The sequence below is a fragment of the Parus major genome, chromosome 26 (assembly GCF_001522545.3).
Source record: "Parus major isolate Abel chromosome 26, Parus_major1.1, whole genome shotgun sequence".
Classification (NCBI taxonomy): Eukaryota; Metazoa; Chordata; class Aves; order Passeriformes; family Paridae; genus Parus; species Parus major.
Genome location: NC_031795.1, coordinates 4669915 through 4686631, shown reverse-complemented (window position 1 = coordinate 4686631; position 16717 = coordinate 4669915). Strand labels below are relative to the sequence as shown.

At 56.9% G+C, this 16717-nt stretch overlaps 1 protein-coding gene across 3 annotated transcripts in view; it reads left to right on the top strand.

Annotated features, from left to right (window-relative positions):
* The first annotated feature begins 5066 nt into the window (after positions 1–5066).
* The window catches only part of CNTN2 (contactin 2), a 25929-nt gene continuing 14278 nt past the window's right edge, over positions 5067–16717 (top strand). Inside the window, exons 1-3 of one of the 3 annotated variants that reach the window (XM_015650675.3) lie at positions 5067–5208; positions 12248–12351; positions 16384–16528. In XM_015650675.3, the coding sequence (XP_015506161.1) occupies positions 12297–12351; positions 16384–16528 (200 nt within the window). In that variant the 5' untranslated portion in view covers positions 5067–5208; positions 12248–12296. Of the gene's footprint in view, positions 5209–10877; positions 10974–12051; positions 12352–16383; positions 16529–16717 lie in introns of those variants that run through there. The other 2 variants (XM_033519883.1, XM_015650676.3) reach the window with 2 other exon arrangements.

Genomic DNA, 16717 nt, shown 5'->3' with positions numbered 1-16717 from the left:
GATGGATGGATGATGGATGGATGATGGATGGATGGAGAATCCACACAAGGATTTGTGGCTGTGGGGTGTTCCCCACCCTGATCCTAATCCCATTCCCTGGGAGCTGCTCTGGTGCCCCATCTCCTCTCCAAAGGAGACATCCCAGTCATCTCCTGTCCTGATTCCTGTGGGGACACCCAGGGCTGGCAGGGATGCTCCCATTCCCATCACAGGGATGATAATCCCTCCCTGGGATCTGCACAACCTCTCTGGGGCAGGGAACGCTTCCAGTTCTCCAGAAGAAAGAACCCTTCCTTCATCAAGGTTTTCAATTAGGAGCCAGCTTCTCAATCATAAATAAGAAGGGAAGAGACAGACTTAAAACTCCAGCACCAGACCCCAAATTCCAGCACCAGACCCACAATTCCAGCACCAGACCCCAAATTCCAGCACTCTCAGGAGCCGAGCTCAACCCCAAATGTGTAGATTTGTCCTGTTCCTACAACGTTCTGAGCCAACTCCACATCCATGTCCTGGAGATGAATCCAGGCTCCATCTCAATTCCAGGGACCTCCCTGGCACCCAGCCTAAGGACAGGAAAACCAGGAATTTGGGACATGAGGACACCGCTTCCCTGATCCAGAGGCTGCTCCCGTTCTCCCTGAGGTGACACCACAGCTGGAGGCACAAAACCAGCAGGAAAAACTGGAATTTTGGTCAAAACCCCAAAATCCTGCTCGGAGAAACCCAACCACACACGAGGACACGCTGTCCCTGCTGCCAGCATTGCCTGCCTGGAGGTGACAGATCCCAAATCCAGGTGTCACCGACAATCCAGGAGATCCAGCAGGAGCTGGGTGAGAGCAGGAGGGAGAAGGGAAGAGCTGGGAAGTGTCACCCAGGGCCACCACAGCGCTCGCTCTGGCCACGCCACCAACTTTTCCTGGCGCATCCCAACGCCACCAACTTTTCCTGGCGCATCCCAACGCCACCAACTTTTCCTGGCGCATCCCAAAGCCACCAACTTTTCCTGGAGCATCCCAACGCCACCAACTTTTCCCGGTACATCCCAAACCCTCTCCTCGTCGCGCAGGTCCCAGCAGAGCTGCGAGCGCCACCCGCGACGTCACCTCCTCAGCCCGTGCTTTCCGTGTACCTTCAGCAACCAAGATTTCAGTTAAGCAATAAAAAATAAAATAAAAATAATAAAAAAAAATATAAAAACTTATCAAGGAGAAAAACAAAAAAGACAAAAAAAAAGAGACACCTCCGATTTCTTGCACTAAAAGCTGTTTTATTAACGAGAATAACGATGCTTTTCTGGTCCTCACAACGCCACCCACGGCATCAGTAGCGCCCATCACCCGTGTCTCCGTGTCCTCGCATTGGGCATCAAGGTTTGGTTGTTCAGCACTGTCAAAACCTCGTGTGAGACCCCCAAAATTCTGTGTCAAACCCTGAAATTTGTGTCAAACCCCGAAATTCTATGTCAGACCTCCAAAATTTCATGTCACACCCACAAATTCTGTGTCAAACCTCCAAAATTCTGTGTTAACCGGCCAAAATTCTGTCAGACCCCCAAACGTCCATGTCAACCCTTTAAAAATCCATGTCAACTCAAAAAATCCTGTGTCAACCCTCGAAATTCTATGTCAGACCTCCAGAATCCCATGTCAGCCACCCAAAATCCTGTGTCAACCCCTCAAAATCCCATGTCAACCCCAAAATTCCATGTCAATCCTTCCAAATTCCATGTCAACCCCAAAATTCCATGTCAATCCTTCAAAATTCCATGTCAATCCTTCCAAATTCCATGTCAGCCCCTCAAAATCCCGTGTCAGACCCCCAGACCAGAGTTGTCCCTCCACGGTATCATTTGAAATGTCTGTTCCTCCCCCTCACATCCGACAGAAAGCACCGGATGTCGTTTTGTTTTAATTTAATTTGTAAATATCTCGCAGTCTGTCCGTCCTCTCTGTCCAACCTCCCGGCTGGTCTCAAGTATCCTGTGTATTTATTTGCCTTTTTTTTTAAAGCAAAAAAAATAAGAAAAAGAAAAAAAGAGAACAAAGAGGAAGAAAAAAACCCACCACCTTTGCGTTAACCCCACCCGTTCCAGTGAGAAATGTAAAGCTGAGGCTGTAAAAATTCAGTTTCCAGCGAGATTTATGGACTGGAAGGGGGAAAAAAAAATTAAAAGGGTTTAATTTAAGGACTTCTAAAGCAACTGCATGAGAGATGAGAGAAGGCCAAACTACTCAGATATCATTTTTTTTGAATCACTGTAAAAAAAAAAAAAAGACTGGATTTTTTTGTATAGAGAAAACACTAAACATATAATAAAACATGGTTCAAAACTCATCCTGAGCCCGAGAGTTATTCCTATCGAATTCCAAGAGGGAAAAGCAGCAGAGTCTTGTGGTTGACATTCCCAAAATCCCCGACCTGACCAAGAGTGGAGGATATTCAGAGAGCGGTGCTGGATCAGCTCTGGATCCTCCCCAGAACCAGAGCCTGGAGACAGAAATCCTCACCATTCCCAAAATCCCCTCCCTGTCCAGGAAAGGATGATGCTCAGGAGCAGCTCTGGATCCTCTCCAGCTCCGTTTTCAGCCCCCAAACCTCCGGGAAGCAGAGGGGGAGAAGCTCCCGCTGCTCAGAAAATGCGGGATTGACCGCAGCCCCCCATTCCTGGCAGCCAAGCGCGGCTCCCGGCGGGATCCATCCCTCTCTCCCAGCCCCTCCTGCCCCGAGGCTCCGGAGTGCTCCTGGCAGAGGCTCCCCGGGGCGGAGAAGGGGCTGGAAGGAGGGGGAGCGGCGAGATCATTTGGTTAATTGAGATGTAATTGCGGCGGGCCCGGCTAAGAGGATGAAGGGTTGAGTGCTTCCTGCTGCCGCGGGGGCTTCTCCCGCCCCCTTCCCAGCATTTCCAGGAACAGCAGAGAGGGGGAAAAGCGCTTTTTTGCCCAGTGGAGACATCCCCAGAGCGATGGAGGCACCAGCCACGCTCTGTCCCGAGGAAGGATGAAATTGTGGAATTGCGCTCAGCTCCCGGTGCAGAAATTCCAGCTGCCTGCATCCCGGGGACTCCTCCAGTCCCCCAATCCCCACTTCCCGCTGCCCGCAGCCTCTGGAAGCACCAAGCCCAAGGTCTGAGCCTCTCCACGGGCTTCTTCCAACTTTCCCGTCGGGATTTTATCCCTCCCGGAGCGGGACGGGGCGGATCCTCGGGATGGATCCGGGCCAGACGCGCTGGTTTGGCCCTTGTTCCTTTTGGTGGCTGGGGTGACACCCGCATGGCCCCCGAGCTCCGGGGGGCAGGACCGGATCCATGCCGGGTTCCCTCCTCCTCCTGGAGGCTGCTCCAGCCTGTTGGCCATTCCCATGGCTGAGTTTTCCCTGTTGGAGCTGCGAATATCCAAGGGATTCCTCGCAGAGGCTCCCGGTGTCTTTGTCACCTGCAGGGCGATCCTGGCAGAGCTGCTGCCGGCGGAGGCGCAGACGGGAGGGGACAGAGGGACAGAGGGACAGAGGGACAGAGGGACAGAGGGCAGGTTCCCCTCCCTCCTCCGGGACAGGACTCATCTCCTCCCCTGGATTTCTTTCCATCCATCCCTTCCCTGCAGGCCTGGCTCCCGCGCTCTTCTTCCTTCCTCGCCCCAAAACCGGCAGCGGGGAGCCCGAACTGGGACAAACTGGGCGAGGGGAGGCGACACGGGAGCCTCGGGTCCCCTCCTGCCCTGGGGCCGCGGGAGCTTTGCCAATCAATAGAGACACTAAGGCCTTAATTACTTTTCTTTAATTGCAGCCCATTAACCTGCGGCCAGCCCCGGTGCCCGCTGATCTCCCGACGTCAGGAACAGCTCTGGGCTGGAGATGGGAAGGGACGGAGGCTCCCTGGCACATTCCAAATCCACATTCCCAATCCACATTCCCAATCCACATTCCAAATCTACATTCCAAATCCACATTCCCAGTCCACATTCCCAATCCACATTCCCAATCCACATTCCAAATCCACATTCCAAATCCACATTCCCAGTCCACATTCCCAATCCACATTCCCAATCCACATTCCAAATCCACATTCCCAATCCACGTTCCAAATCCACGTTCCCAATCCACGTTCCAAATCCACGTTCCCACAACCTGGCAGTGACCGCCGAAGCCCCCCCAGCACGGGCACCCTTCCCACCTGGGCAGCGCCGCGTCCCCCACAGCTGGGGACCTGCCGGGGGTCCCGGGGTGTCCCTGTCACACCCCCGAGCGTCCCTCCAGGACCGACCTCCCCCGGCAGCCGGAGAAGAGCCGGGAGCTGCCGATATTCCCGGGAAAAGCGTCGGGTGCAGCCCCCTGGGGCAAACCCTGACAGCCAAAAGTGGCTTTGGGCACACCCAAAACCCTAAAGGTGACACAAAGGTGACCCAAAGGTGACACGAAGGTGACACGAAAGTGACGGCGCTGCCGCCCGAGCTCTCTCGCTGGGGGAATCCCCGTCCACGCCTCGCGGAGGGTCGGGGACCACCCACACCAGCCGGAACATCCCAAAATGTGGCCCCGCAGCGATTTCCTGGGCGCGAATCCCATCCCTGGGTGCCTACAGCCTCAGGAATCCATGGATAGACGTAGATATCCGGACAATCACGGATCGATTGTGTAATCCGGGGATATATTTAGGCTCGGGGGCTGCACAGACCCACACAGGGATGGGGGGCCCTGGGGCTGCTCCCACCCCACAGCGAGGGGCTCAGACCCCTCCAGCCCCACACCTGCTCCGGCCCCAGGGACGGCAGCAGCCGAGGGGGCTCCGCAGGCGGGAGAGGCTGCGGGATGAATTATGGATGATGATGATGATGATGATGATGATGATGATGATGCCCGAGCCGCTCTGCCCGCCCGCCTGCTCCTCGCGGCTGTGGCAAGCGAGGTAAAAGCAGGGCGGGCGAGAGGAGGGAGGGGGGGAGGAAAAAAAAAAATTTTAAAAAAATAAAATAAATAATTCCGCGTCTCCAGGGAGCGGCGTGGTGGTTGGCAGCGAGCGAGGGAGCGCGCACGCAAGGAGGGAGGAGAGGGAGGAGCACATCCTAATGCAGAGATGCTGCAGTGGCTTTGGGCACACACATCCACACTCGGCCAGCCACCAGCCGAGCGCTGCCTCCAGCCCAGCCCCCGGCAGCCGCCAGGCCCCGCGGGCCCCCGGCTGATGCCCACGCTGCCCTCCCGGCCCAGGTAAGCGCTTCGTGCCGCTCTGCTGCATCCCGGAGGGCTCCCGGAGGCTCGGGGCAGCATTCCCGACTCGCGCTGGGTGCGCTCCGGCCGGGGGGACTCAGTGGGGTCCGCAGGGATGGGGTCAGGAGCTGGGGGTGCTTTGGGCATCCCCGAGAGGAGCCGGGGGTGGAGTTGGGAGCGGGGGGGCCGCGCTGGTGGCACTTGTGGCAGCGCAGCGCGGCCGTGCTCAGGGCGGCTGGCAGCTGAAATGTCTCATAAGGGGGAAAAAAAAAATAAATAAAAAAATCGGGGAATATTTCGGTTCTCAGCGATTGTCGCGAGGTTTTTCCCGGCGCGCTCCGGCCCGAGGCGCTTCGGGAGCGCGCTGGTGGGGTCGGGCACCTCCGGCGTGCCGGGGGGATCCACAGGGGGTTCTGCTGCCCAAAACTCCTTCAGCACCCCCAGAATGAGCTGGCAGAGCCCTGAGCGGCCCCAGGGTCTCCTCTCCAGGGAAGGGGCTCCAGGAAGGCCGTGGTGTCCCAGATCACCTTCCCGAGGGCAGATCCCAGGGGAGGGGGGGGATTTGGGGGTGCTCCGGGGGGATTTGGGGGTCTGGGGCTGTGCCAGGTGCACTCGGGGCTGAGGGGGATCCAGTGAAAAGCCACGGATCCATTGCCACCCCATTCCCCGAGGGCACGGGGGGTACCCCACAGTCAGGGCACCCCTCTGTTCCCATTCCCAGAGGGATGGACGCTGGGATGGGGAAGCAGCCGCGGGCAGGGAAAACTGGGGGCGCTTCCTGAGGCTCCTTTTCGTGTCTTCAAAGTGCCCGAGCTCCCTCCTCACACCACCCTCGCTGACCCCAAAACTCCCCCGGGCTGGCCACAACTCCCACCAGCCCCCAGCGTCATTCCCAGGGCTGGACCGGGGCGTTTTCCAGGGAGATCGCGTCTCTCCCGGGAAACACCGGTTGCTGTGAGGATGGGAAGCAGCAGCCTCTGCATCCCGGAGCTGGGAGAAATCCCAAGGTTTTCCCAAAGCCCGAGCTCGGCCCTGCTCTTCCCAGGCAGATCCACGAGGAATTCTGAGGGCGCAAATCTGGAGCAAGGGGACTCGCAGGAGATTTAGGATCGAAAAATGAACCTCTCCAGGCTGGATATTTGGGATTTAGCACAGAAACCTCCTGCTTTGCTCAACAGCGGATCCCAAACTTTCCAGAAATAACTGAGTTTTCCACGGAGTGGCTCAGAATTCCCAGAAACTCCAGAAAATGGGAGCTGGGGGGGTCCTGTCCAGCCCAGCTGCACCGGGGGCTCAGGTAGAGTGAGACAAAGGATTCCCAACTCTCCATCCATCCCCTGATTTATTCCTACAAAACAGAGCGGTCACTTTTATCCCTTTGGAATATCTGCAGAGGATCTGACAGCCTGGCTTAGGATTTTCTCGTCGGATTTACCACAAATAAATCATAAATGGCAGAAACCCCGAGCCGAGCCGTTAGGATTCCCCCCACACTCATCCCACCTGCTCCCGGCCCTTGGAAATGGGAATCCACGTGGAGCTGAGCCCACGTTAAAGCTGCTCAGCCACGCCGGGTGCGTTGGAAACGCTCAAAATCCAAATTATCCGTGAGATATTTGAGGAGAGGCTGAGCCCTGGAGGGGTTTCTCTCCCCGCACCTGCCGGCAGCTCCCGGCGGCTCCGCCGAGCGCGGCCGCGCATTCCCGGGGTCGGGGATGGATCCCACATCCCGGCCCCGGAGCTCGGGATGGGGCTTCAGGGAGCTCGGGTTTTCAGGGAGTTCGGGATGGGTTTTCAGGGAGTTTGGGATGGGTTTTCAGGGAGTTTGGGATGGGGTTTTCAGGGAGTTTGGGATGGGTTTTCAGAGAGATCGGGATGAGGTTTTCAAGGAGATGGGGATGAGCCTTTAAGGGAGTTTAGGATGAGGTTTCAGAGAGTTTGGGATGAGGTTTTGGGGAGTTTGGGATGGGGTTTTCAGGAAGTTCAGGATGGGGTTTTCAGGGAGTTTAGGATGGGGTTTCAAGGAGTTCGGGATGGATTTTCAGGGAGTTTGGGATGGGGTTTTCAAGGAGTTTAGGATGGGGTTTCAGGGAGCTTGCAATGGGGATTTCCCCATCTCCCACGGGTTTCCTCAGCGCAGCTCTCCAGCTGCACAAAATCCCTTTCTCTAAACCCAAAATCTTTTATCTTCCATGACAAACACCCTGGTGTTTCCCTGCTGGAAAATCCAGGATCCCACTGGGCTGATCCAAGGCTCATTCCCGCCCGGAGCCGGCTGTGGATCCCAACCCCAGCCCTGCCCAGCAATCCTGATCCCAAATTAGGACATTTATTATTTACTGGAAAGCCGTAAAAACCAGGGTGGGACAGGAAAATCTGTTCAGCGCTGATCCCTGGTAAGGCTGGCAATGTTTGGAGCCCGAATCCCAAACCCGAGGGCAGGAGAGAAGGTTGGACACGGGATTGGAGCATCCCAAGGAGCAAAACAAACCCGGCACCACCGCAGGGATCACCTGAGGGACGATTTTAACCCCAGGTTCCCCTCGGGGCTGCTGTCCCTCCCCAGCATGACCAGTACAAGCACCCAGCTGTGCACTGGGAGGGCTGAGGAGCTCCGTGAGGCTGAGGAAGATCCCCGGAGCCAGGCAGGGATCCCCAAACCCCAAACCCTCGGGAAGGTTCTGGCTGCTGGATCAGAGCTTCCCTTCCCAACCCCTTCTCCAGGAGGTTTCCCGAGCTCTCCGCTTGTTTTTCCCGACTGCCAGGAGCGCTTCCAGCGGCGGGGAGGGGCTGGAGCAGGTAGGAGCTATTTATACCTGAGGCACAGCAAGGCTCTGACGCCACCGGGAGCGCGAGTGGGAGGCGGGAGGAGCCCGGGATAGTCCCGGCTTTAGGCCGAGCTTCCCGGAGCTGATCCAGGCCTGGAGAGGGCAGTGGGAAGCGGGAATGGGGAGGTTTGTTCTGGGGAGCTCAGCTCCATCCTGGCTGCCTGAAATCCCCCTCTGGATCAGCGCCTCTTCCCGGGCCATCCCGCGGGAACAGCCGGAATTTCCCGGGAAAAGGGAACATTTCCCGTGCTCGGCAGCTCCCGGAGTGGGGTTGGCAGCACTGGGAATGTGCCCTGTGGGATGTCTGTGGCTTTACCAGCCACAACCGGGATCTGGGGTGGACATCGCCTCCCGAATTCCCGCTGGAATCACTCCGGGGTGGATTTCCAGACTTCCAGCCTCATTCCAGCTGCTCTGGGCTGAGCTTTCCCTTGGAACTCGAGTCTGGAGGGCGAGTTTAGAGCTGCAGTGATCCAAACCCACCTGGGCAGGACAGAGGGACGTGGGACCCTCCGGAAGTGTTTTGGGGACACATCTTGTGGCTGGGGACCCAACATCGGGTCCTGACCCCCACCAGAGCAGGGAACCCCAAACTGCAGTTTGGGGTCTGGTTTTGGGGTGTTTTGGTCCTCGTTTGGAAGTTTCCTTGTTCAGGACGGGTTTGGAGTGGCCTGGAATTCCTGCAGGACCTGGAGCCACTGACAGATCTGGGAAGGGCTGAATCCAAAGTTTTCCTCTCAATCCATCCCAGATTTCCAGGAGGACGAACCCGTGACAATGAACCCGTTTGTTCCTCCTGTGCCGGGACGGACACGATGTCCCCAACCTTGGGAAGGTTCTGAGAGTCAGAATCCAGGGAACATCACACGCCTGCCCTTTCCAGCTTTAGCCACGATCCCGAATAAAAGAGGCACAGGAGGAATTTCAGCCTGCCCCCCCCGCTCCGGAGCGATCCTTCCCTGGGGAATGCTGCGGCAGAAGGAGCTGCCCCACTTAATCCCAAATGCTCCTCTGGTGGCTGAGTGCAGGAGATGGAATTACACTGATTTATCCCGGTAATGGATAGCGCAGGACATCTCCTGCCAAAATCCACCCCGACCTCCCCAAAATCCCGCTGGAATCATCCTCCAGGGGATGCACTGGGTGCTGTCCCAGGCAGTTCCTCCTCTCCCAGCACCCCTCAAAATCTCCCTGAGCTCCCTGACTCTGCCTCCCCGCTAATGGATCGCTCCCAGATCCCGAGGCTCCGGAGGGAAGGGATAATGTGGAGGTTTCCATCCTGCCTGGCTCCCAGAGGTATCGGTGACAGCCTCCATTAGCGGCGGTGACAGATCCCCTTTCAGGACAGCAGTGGGCTCTCGAGGGGCTGTCAAAACACCCCGGCAAGAGCGAAAAAACTGCTCCCTGTGGCCCTTCCCTGACCAGGGAGGAGAGCAGGGCTCAATATCCAGTGCAGAGTGTTCCCGAGGAGCTCGGGGTCAGATCCAGGATCAGGAATTGGGGATCAGATCCAGGATCAGGAATTGGGGATCAGATCCAGGATCAAGAGCTGGGGATCAGATCCAGGATCAGGAGTTGGGGATCAGATCCAGCATCAGGAGCTCGGGGTCGGATCCAGGATCAGGAGCTCAGGATCACGGCTCTGGAGATGGCCGCCCCATCTCTGGTCTGAGGTCAGGTTGGAGCCAGCTGGGGTAGTGGAAGCTCTCCCTGCCCATGGCAGGGGCTGGAATAGGATGGGATATAAAGTCCCTTCCCACCCAAACCGGCCCCGGATTCCATAAAAAATAACAAAATCCAGCTTTTCCGCTCTCATTCCTGTTTGTTCTCAAAGTGTGAGGAAAGGGAACAAAGGAGCCAAAGCCCAGACGGCTCCGGGGGCTCAGCAGAGAATTCTGAGCAAAAACTCCGAGTTTAACTTGCGGCCGCTGGTGCAGGAGCGGCTCCGCCGCTGCCGCCTCCCCCGAACCCCGGAGCGAGGGAACTGCAGAGATTTGGAAAAGTCAACTCATTAATTAGCGCGGGGCTGGCATCTCCTGCAAGCCCCCAGCGCGCCCGGCTCAAAGCTGCCCCTTGTCCCCAGGGCGGAGGGCCAGGCCAGGGGAACAAAGGGACAGTGTTGGCCGCAGGGCCGTGGGCTCGGGACGCTCTTTGGGGCAGGATTCTCGGTGACATCAAGTGACTCCATGTGACCGAGCCACTCCAGGGCTGCTGGAACCAGCGGCTTCTGCGTGGGAGCGTCTCCCGCCCCGCTGCGCTCCGTCCCCAAATTCCCTGTCCCTGTCACAGCTCGTGCCTCTCCCACCAGGAGCTGCCGCCTCCCTCTGGCCGCGGTTCCTCCGTCCCCGGCCAGGCGCGATAATGAAGCTCCAGATTTATTTTGGGGCCTTTCAGGGAACAAAATCCCAGCAGGGCTGAGGGCGGCTGTCCCTTCTCTGTCCGCTTCTGTCAGTCCCTTCTGTCCCCTCCTGTCAGTCCCCTCTCTGTCCCTTCTCTGTCCCCTCTGTCCCTTCCCTCTGTCCTCTTCTGTCCATCCCCTCCCTCTGTCCCCTCTCTGTCCTCTCTGACCCCTCCCTCTGTCCCCTCCTGCCTGACCCCTCTGTCCCATTTCTGCCCCCTCTGTCTTCTCCCTTTTCCCCCTTCTGTCCCTTCTCTGTCCCCTCTGTCCTCTTCTGTCCGTCCGCTCCTTCTGTCCCCTCCTGTCTGTCCCCTTTCTGTCCCCTTTCTGTCCCCACTCTGTCCCCTCTCGTCAGTCCCCTCTGTCCCCTCCTGCTTGACCCCTCTGTCTCCCCTCTCTGTCCCCTCCTGTCTGTCCCTTCCCTGTCCCCTCCCTGTGTCCCCTCCCCGGCTCTCAGGAGAGCTGGGATCCAGCCCTCGCAGCCAGGCGAGATAAAATCCCGGGATTTTGGGATGCTGGGAGCAGAATCTTCTCTCTGGGTGAGGACACAAAGGGGCCGGGTGTTTTCTGCAGCCGGAGGGGCTCGGGGAGCCGAGCTGGGCTCGGGCTGTTTGCTCAGGTGCGGTTGGTAATGAGGAGGGCTTGGAAAGGGGCAGAGAATCCCATGGGATGGGTTAATCCCTGCTCGGAGGGCTCGGGAGCGGACAGATGGGCAGGGACGGGAGTGGAAGCGGCACCAGCTGGAGCAGGGGGGATGAGCAGCAGGAGCGGCCCGGGAGCTGCTGGCAGCATCTTCAGCTCCTCACCGGGGTGTTCTGGGGAAATGAGGCCCTGCCGGGCTGGGGGAGCGCTGCTGCCAAAGGGTTTGGTAACAAAGAGGGATAAACCAGCCCAAAATCGCTGCTGGAGTTCCGCGGGAAGAGGTGCGGGAGGTGGAGCTGCTCCCGCAGAGGGCTCGGGGAGCAGCACAAAGAGCTCAGGGTTTTGTTGGGGGCTGATTTTTGGGAATCTTTTGGGATCACAGGAGGCAGTGGAGGAGACTGGGAAGGCCATCAGGAAATGCCCTGACACTTCAAGAGTTTCAATTAAAGATTCTTTTGTCAAAGAATCCCTAAATCCTCGAGTGATTTGGGTTTGGAGGGACCTTAAAGCCCACCCAGCGTCACCCCTGCCATAGGCAGGGACACCTTCCATAATCCTGGGGTGCTCCAAGCCCTGTCCAAGCTGGCCTGGGACACTCCCAGGGATGGAAATTCCCATTGTAGGGCATCCCAACCCTCACCAGCCAAGAACTCCTTCCCAATATCTTCTTTATTTTCACAAAAATCCAAATTATTCCTCCCTCCTCACCCCCGCCAACACCCCGTGCGCTTCCGGCTCGGTGTTTTCCATCAAAAACTCCTGGAAAGAATTTATGGAGGAGCGGGGGAGAATGGGAAACAGCAAAGGAGGAGGGACAACAATTCCCGTCCTGATTTGTCCCATCGAGGACAAAAACAGCTCCTTCAGCCGCTCCCGCTCCTCCGGGCACCGCTGGAATTTTGCCCTGGAGTGACTCTCGCTCGGGCTGGCGGCCAGCGGGGAGGCACAGCTGGATCCTGGAGCCTCTGGAATAGCAGCTCCATGGAATATCTGGGGCTGGAAGGGTCTGGCTGACCCCAGAATCCAGAGCCTCTGGAATAGCAGCTCCATGGAATATCTGGGGCTGGAAGGGTCTGGCTGACCCCAGAATCCAGAGCCTGTGGAATAGCAGCTCCATGGGATTTCTGGGGCTGGCAGGACCCCGCTGACCCCGCTGTGTCCCCCCCGCCAGGGTCGCTGTCCCCACGCGCCCGTAGAGGCTCCGCAGGACCCGGCGCAGGATGGGAGGCGCCGCTGGATTCATCCAGGCTTCCCTGGCCGTCGGCACCTTCCTGGGTAAGAGATTCCCGTGGGAACGGCGGGAGGGGCTGGAGCAGGCGGGACATCACCCGGGATCCACCGGGAATGCGGCGGTGCCGAATCCCAAATCCCGGGATGGGCTGTTCCGTGTCTGCGCTGTTCCCGATATCCCCTTGGGCCAGGAATGTTTGACACGATTTCTCCTTTCTAACCCCAGATTTCGGGAGGTGCAGGAGGAATTTCCTCCTGCCAGTGGGATTCATCCCACTCCCCATCCCACTTTTTCCTGGGATTCCTTGCTGGCCAAGCCCTGCAAAGATCCCCCTGCTCCTTAGGGAGCATTTCTGGATCTCAGGGAGCATTTCTGGATCGCAGGGAGAAATTCTGGATCTTAGGGACCACTTCCAGATCTCAGGGAGAAATTCCAGATCCCAGGGATCATTTCTGGATGCTCAGGGAGCACCTCTGGATTTTGGGGACCATTTCCAGACCCCGGGGAAGGAGGAAGGGAGGAGTTCTTGATCTCATGGACCATTCCTGGATTTTGGGGCAGATTTCTGGATTTTGGGGACCATTTCTGGATTTTGGGGACCATTTCCAGACCCCAGGGAAGGAGGAAGGGAGGAGTTCTGGATCTCAAGGACCATTCCTGGATTTTGGGGCTGATTTCTGGATTTTGGGGACCATTTCCAGACCCCATCCCTGGATCTCGGGGAGGCTCAGGCCGCTCCCTGCAGGTCCCTTTTCTGCAGGGAGACATTTCCTCTCCAGCTGGGTCCGGATAATGTCCTCCAGCCAATCCATCACGCCGGGCACGCTGCAGGCCCATCCTCATAAATATCTAATTACCTTTTAATGTTCTCTGCATCCCCGAGGAGGCCCAGGCAGGGGGGGCTGCCCTGGATCCGGAGGCAATTATCCCGCTTGGAAATCGGCCTGACCCCCACGCGGCCACGGAGCCGGAGTTGGGGTCTCCCATCGAGCACCTGAGTTCAGGCAAACCCCCAGAAAATCCTGGGATGTCTGGGAGGGTGATTTTCACTGAGCTTTGGCTGATGGTGCCGTGGAGCTCCGGAGGGACAGGGAGAAATCCTGGGAATACAAGGAGGGATCGGGACAAAAGGATGGGAGCGATGGATGAGGCTCAGGGAAACCTTCTGGAGTGGGAAAAGAGCCAAAACATCCAGGTCTGGAGCGAGATTTAAATATTTAAAGCTTCTGAAGTGCACAGAGACTGCTCTAAAATCCCCAAACCTCCCTGGCCTTTGTTCATTTGGGAAAACCTCTGGAAAATAAGGGAATCCAAGCCCTGACCTTTTGTTCCTCAGAAGGGTGCTCGTTAAAAACAACCCAAAATAAAACCCTGGTTCCTCAGAGAGCTGGTCCCCAAAAAAACCCAAATCCAGCAGGATTCTGGGCATAAATTTCCTGCAAAACCAATTTATTGCCCAGCTCCCTCCTGTGATCCAGAGGCTGTGGATGTTCTCAGAAAAAGGAATTCAGCTTGGAAAACATTCCACCGAGGAAATCCATCATTTCCTGGGCTCAGCACAAAGTGCAGCCTCCTGCACACCTGGGCTTTCCAGGCCTGGCTCTCAGCACATTCCCAAAAATATCCCCAAAATAACCCAAAAGGGAACCTTTGGAGTCACCTCCCTGCAGCTGCTTCTCCAAATCTTCATTTTCAACCCGTTTCCCATTATTTTGGTGCTAATTATCATTTTCCCTAATACTGGAGGTTATTCCAGGGGCGTGGTGGGGTTTTTCCTGTCGTTCCAGCTCTCCCAGCTGGACAGAACATGGAAAATTCCCAACAGGTCGCTGCTCTCCTTTGAAATTTGGCTTAAAAACCTTTATTTTGTGCCTGTCTTCTCCCTGTTTTCCAAACACCAGAACTCCAGGAGAGATCCTGCATTGGCAACATTAAAAATTGGGAATTCTGGGGTGGCAGATCAGTCTCAGAACTTCTGGGATTGATCAGTTCTTCATTTTAACCTTATCCCCACCTCTCAACAGTTTAATTACTGCTTTAATCAACCTCCAATTTGTTTAATGAGCGAAATCCAAGCGTTTCACCCCCAGCACCTTGGAATTGTGGATTAAAACTCACCTGAAGTCCTGGCATCGATTCCAAGAGGGAAAATCGATGCCTGGCACTGGCAGCCGTAACCTTGGCAGGGACAAAGGGACAGCAGAGGACAGCAAGGGGACACGGGCTCGGCTCCGGGTGGGGTCAGGAGGGAGGACGAGCCTGATTTGTCTTGATTGGAATAAAAAAAATCCCACGGGAAAGGGCAGGGATGGGAGTGGTACCAATAGATATTTTATTTGTTAAATAAATAGAAATTCTTTACCTTATGCTCTCTAATTAATCTCAAAATTAAAGCTGTTCAGCCTCGGTCCTGTCACCGCCATCTATCAGAGCACAATTAACTCATCTATCAGCACGCAATTAAATCTTTTCTCGTTAATTCCCCATTAACTCAATATTGTTTTCCCCCCAAGATCAGCAGAGTTTATTCCAGCCGGGACTCCCTCAGCACTGACCCAAACAGGAGAAGATTTCCAGTTTTCCCTTTAGGAACGGGACCATCCTAGAAGGGAAACCACCCCAAACCCGCTGCTTTTCCTTAATCCCAAAGAATCCCAGCTCGGCGCCTCTCCCTGTGTGAGGGAACCATCCCGCCAGCCGATCCTGGCGGAGCTGGGATAATTGCCTGGAGCAGGGACACGGGGAGCAGCTGCTCCCAGCCCAGAGCCAATTACCACATCCCCTCTTCCATCCCATCCCGTCCCAGCCTCCTCCTGGAGCAGCCGGAGCGCGAGGCCAACCCCGGGAGCCGCGGGTCAAGGGCTGCTCCCGCTGATCCCAGGCCGTTCCCGGCTGGAAGTGACTCTTCCATAAAACATCCCGCTCCCGGGAATCGCTTCATTTAGGAGCGGCCCCGCTGAGCAGGGGGGGAAGGAGACAGATTGGCGTTGGCACAGCGGGTTGGAGACGCTCATTAATTCAATTACAGAGCAGGGAAGGATCCCGGAGCCGGGGAAGCAGCTCGGAGCTTATCAGTGCTGGTGGCTCCTTCCCTGATAAGGGCCAGGCGTCTCCAGGGGGACAGGGACAAGGAGGACAGACGTGCTGGCAATTATCCCACCGGCTGTTCCTGCGAGGAAGAGATTTCCAGGCGGATTCTGCCTGGCTCTCACTCCCAGTGTCCCTTCCAGTGACCACCCCGGGCTGTGGGAGCTGCCCCGGACGCGGCAGGGGTGGAACGGGATGAGCTTGAGGGATTTTCCCACCCAAAGCAGGCTGGGGTTCTGGGATTCTCCTGCGTGGAAGGGGATCTGCTGGAATTTGCTGTTTATCTGAGACAGGAAGGCAGCTGGAACTTGCCAGTGGCACTTCGTCCCCAAAGGGTGGCCCAGGCACGGTGTGGATCAGGCAGGGGAGGGCTTTGTCCCTCTTGTTCCTCCTCGTTCTCAAAACCAGAGTCAAACCTGTGTCTGAACACCCCAAAAGCAGCTTCAGGCTCGTCCCAGCCACGGAACAGAATGGTTTGTACTGGTTTGTACTGGTTTTCACTGGTTTGCACACCAGTAACCAACTGGTTTGAGGTGTCAGGAGCCAGGGGAGCTGCAGGGACAGAGGGGACCTGCCAGGTGTGTCCAGAGCCGTGAAGATCCCGGTTCTCCCCTCTCCTCCCTCGCCCGGGAGAGGATTTCAGAAGAACGCACCAGGCAAGGTCTGTGCAGGCAGAGGAGGAACCTCAGGGACAGGGGGACATTCCCAGCTCCAGCTGTGGTGCTCCAGGAGGTCCCTGGTCCTTCCTCCCCGTGTCTCCAGGGATGCTGGTCCCTCTGGAAGGGCGGGAACGGTGCGGGATGCTCGGTGGGGACGGCAGGTTGTGTTCCCACAGCCAGGGCCGGGCTGTGCTGACAGATGGGGTGGGGTTGTCACATCGCTCCTTCTCTCCTCCTCCTCGCTGCTGGGCACACCCTACAAAACTGAGAAGGAGGATTTTTTTTAGGAAAAGCCGAGCAGAGCTGAGCAGGTTTTCCCCTCTCCCGCAGTTTGGTGCCAAGCCCAGAGCGGCACGCGGAACTACGGGCCGGTGTTCGAGGAGCAGCCGTCCCACACCCTCTTCCCTGAGGGCTCTGCAGAAGAAAAGGTCACCCTGTCCTGCCGAGCTCGGGCCAATCCTCCCGCTACCTACAGGTGAGCTCCGGGCTCCCTCTGCGCCTGGAACCGGATAAAAACATCCAGAACTCTGCTTTCTCCCCTCCACTTTATCTATGGAGAAATACTGACTTGGGAATGAGATTCCTTGTCCTGTGAGGAGCTCAGGGAGTTGGGAAGGGTTTGGAGAATCCTGAGGGAGCTGGGAAGGGTTTGGAGAATCCTGAG